Below are 3,279 nucleotides of genomic sequence, written 5' to 3'. Positions count from 1 at the left end.
AAAACGTTAACTGTGCTCCTCTCCACAGATGCTGCCAGACCTGCTGAGTAGATTTCCAGCATCCACAGTTTTTTGCTTTTAACCCAACCTATCCAATTTCTCCTCGTAGCTACAATTTTCTAACCCTGGCAACATTCTTGTAAACCTCCTCTGCACTCTCTCCAGAGCTATTACGTCTTTCCTGTAATGTGGTGACTAGAACTGCACACAATATTCCAGTTGTGGTCTCACCAGTGTTTTATACAATTCCAACATTATATCCTTACTTTTATATTCTATACCTATGCCAATGAAGGAGTAACAAGATAGATGAGTTAACGGCACAAATAGAAATAAATGAATTTGTTTTTCAGTCCATTGTGGGGTTTTTACTTGGAGCTGGTTTACTTGGTAACCACCTTTGTCCCTTCTGACACGGCATGCTTGGCCAGTTCCCCAGGCAGCAGCAGGCACATGGCAGTCTGGAGCTCCCAGGAGCTGATGGTGCTGCACTTGTTGTAATGGGCCAGGCAGGAAGCCTCACCCACAAGTGCTTGAAAATATTGTTCATGAATGAGTTCATGATGCTCATGGCCTTAGAGGAGATGCCAGTGTCATGGTGAACCTGCTTCATCACTTTGTAGATGTAAAAGGAGTAACTCTCTTTCCTCAATCTTCGCCGCTTCTTGCCGCCCTTTGCTGACAGTTTCTTTAAGGCTTTCTTGGCTCCCTTCTTGGGAACTGGTTTCTTCTCATCAACCATCTTCAGTTTCAGACACAGAAACTTGATAGCTATTACAGAGATGTGGTTGCAGGGTGACCAAGACTGGGAACTCAACATTCAAGTCTCTTCAACATTCCAGAAAAATAGGCAAAAAGGAAAAGGAGGTGACGTAGCTTTTTTAATAAAGGAAAAGTATCAGTGCAGTGGTGAGTAATGAAAAAGGTGCAATAGATTATGAAGTGGAATTGGTTTGGGTGGAAATAAGGAATAGCAAGGGGAAGAGGTCACCGTTGGGAGTTGTCTATAGGCCTCCAAAGAGTTGCCTCACTACAGGACAAAGTATAAATCGGAAAATAATGGAGGCATGCAAGAAGGGTGCTACAATGGTCACAGGTGATTTTAATTTGCATGTTGACTGGACAAATCAGATTGGCAGGGGTAACATAGAAAATGAATTTGTAGGGTGCATCAAGGATTGTTTCTTAGAGCAATACGTTGCAGAAACTATCCGATGACAGGCTACTTGAGATCTAGAAATGTGTATTGAGATGGGATTAATAAGAGATATTGTAGTTAAGGATCCTCTTGGGGGTAGCAATTCCAACATGGTAGAATTTCAAATTCAGTTCGAGGGCAAGCAATTAGGGTCTCAAGTCAGTGTCCATGGTTAACAAAGATGGTCAAGGAGAGTATCCAATCAAAAACTAAGGCATACGAAGCGGCGAAAACTTGTGGTAGGCCAGAGGATTTGGAATTTTTTTTTTTTTAGGAACCAGCAGTGGATGACTAAGAAGCTAATAAAGAGAGAGAAAGTTGATTACGAAAGCAAATTGGCAAGATATAAAAAAACAAAAAGCAAGAGATTCTAAAGGTATATAAAAAGAGTGGCTAAGGTGAGCATGGGACCTTTGGAGGATGCAACTGGAGGACTGATAACAGAGAACAGATAATTTAAACCAGTATTTTGCATTGGTCTTCACCATAGAGGACAATATATAAACATCCCAACGATATCAGATAAGCAAAGAGCTAATGGGAGGAAAGATCTTGTAACAGTCTCTATCACGCGGGACAAAGCATTTGACAAACTAATAGGACCAAAGGCAGATAAGTCGCCAGGACCTGATGGCCTGCATCCAAGGGGTTTGAAGGAATGGCCGCAGAGATAGTGGAGACATTGGTCGAAATATTCCAGAACTCACTGGATTCCAGAAAGGTCCCAGCGGATTGGAAAACCACTAATGTGATACCCCTTTTCAAGAAGGGAGGGAGACAAAAAGCTGGAAACTACAGGCTAGTCAGCCTAACATCTGTTGTTAAGAAAATGCTAGAGTCCATTATTAAGGAAGAAATAGCAGGACTTTTAGAAAAATTTTAGTGCAATCAAACAGAATCAACATGGTTTTGTAAAAGTAAAATCATGTTTGACAAATTTGCTAGAATTCTTTGAGAATATAGCAAGCTGAGTTGATAAAAGGGAACTGGTAGATGTAGTGTATTTAGATTTCCAGAAGGCATTCGATAAGGTGCCACATAAAAGTTTTTGCACAAGAGCTCATGGTATTCGGGGTAATGTATTAGCCTGGATTGAGGATTAGTTAACACACAGAAGACAGAGTCGGGATTAATGGGTCTTTTTCAGGTTGGAAAGACGTAACTAGTGAAATGTCACAAGGATCAGTTCTAGGGCCTCAATTGTTTATTTTCTATACTAATGACTTGGATGAGGGGGCAGAGTGTAATGTATCCAAATTTGCTGATGATACAAAAATAGGTGGGATGGCATGTAGTGATGAGGACATAAAGAATCTGAGAGGGTATATAGATAGGTTGAGTGAGTGGGCAAAAAACTTGGCAGATGGAGTTTAATATAGGAAAGTGAGAGTTCATGCACTTTGGTAGGAAGAATCAAAATGCAGACTATTAATTAAACGGAGAGACTCCAAAAAAGTGCAGCACAGAGGGATCTGGATGTTCTTGTGCATGAAACACAAAAAATTAGCATGCAGGTGCAGCAAGTAATTAAGAAGGCAAATGGAATTTTGGCCTGTATTGCTAGGGGGTTGGAGTTTAAAAATAGGGAAGTCTTGTTACAACTGTACAGGGTGTAGGTGATGCTGCACCTGGAGTACTGTGTACAGTTTGGGGTCCCTGTTTTGAAGAAAGAATATACTGGTATTGAAGGCAGTTCAAAAGAGATTCACTAGGCTGATTCCTGGGATGAAGGAGTTGACTTATCAAGAATGGCTAAACAGATTAGGCCTTTAAGAATGAAGGGTGATCTAATTAAAACATACAATATTCTGAGGATGCTTGATGGGGTAGATGTTGAGAAGATGTTTCCACTAGTGGGGGAATCTAGAACTAGGGGACATGTTACAGAATAAGAGGATGCTCATGTAAAACTGAGATGCGAAGGAATTTCTTCTCTCAGAGGGTAGTAAATGTCTGGAATTCTCTACCCCAGAGAGTTGTGGAGGCTAGGTCACAAAGTTTTTAAAGAGGAGGTAGATAGATTTTTGAAATATTGAGGAGTTGAGGGCTATGAGGAGCTGGCACATAAGAGGAGTTGAGGC

At 41.0% G+C, this 3,279-nt stretch overlaps 1 protein-coding gene across 1 annotated transcript; it reads right to left on the bottom strand.

The window, feature by feature from the left end:
- Positions 1-349: 349 nt before the first annotated feature.
- Positions 350-742, bottom strand: LOC121277737 (putative histone H2B type 2-D). The gene has a single exon (XM_041187373.1). The coding sequence runs from the start codon at positions 740-742 to the stop codon at positions 350-352; it is 393 nt and encodes a 130-aa protein (XP_041043307.1).
- Positions 743-3,279: the final 2,537 nt, after the last annotated feature.

This window comes from Carcharodon carcharias, chromosome 5 (assembly GCF_017639515.1).
Source record: "Carcharodon carcharias isolate sCarCar2 chromosome 5, sCarCar2.pri, whole genome shotgun sequence".
NCBI lineage: Eukaryota > Metazoa > Chordata > Chondrichthyes > Lamniformes > Lamnidae > Carcharodon > Carcharodon carcharias.
The sequence above is the reverse complement of the archived record's forward strand: the minus strand, read 5'-3'. Positions and strand labels throughout refer to the sequence as shown.

Coding starts and splice junctions, on each gene's coding strand:
- LOC121277737 (XM_041187373.1), bottom strand. CDS start 742: ATGGTTGATGAGAAGAAACCAGTTCCCAAGAAGGGAGCCAAGAAAGCC.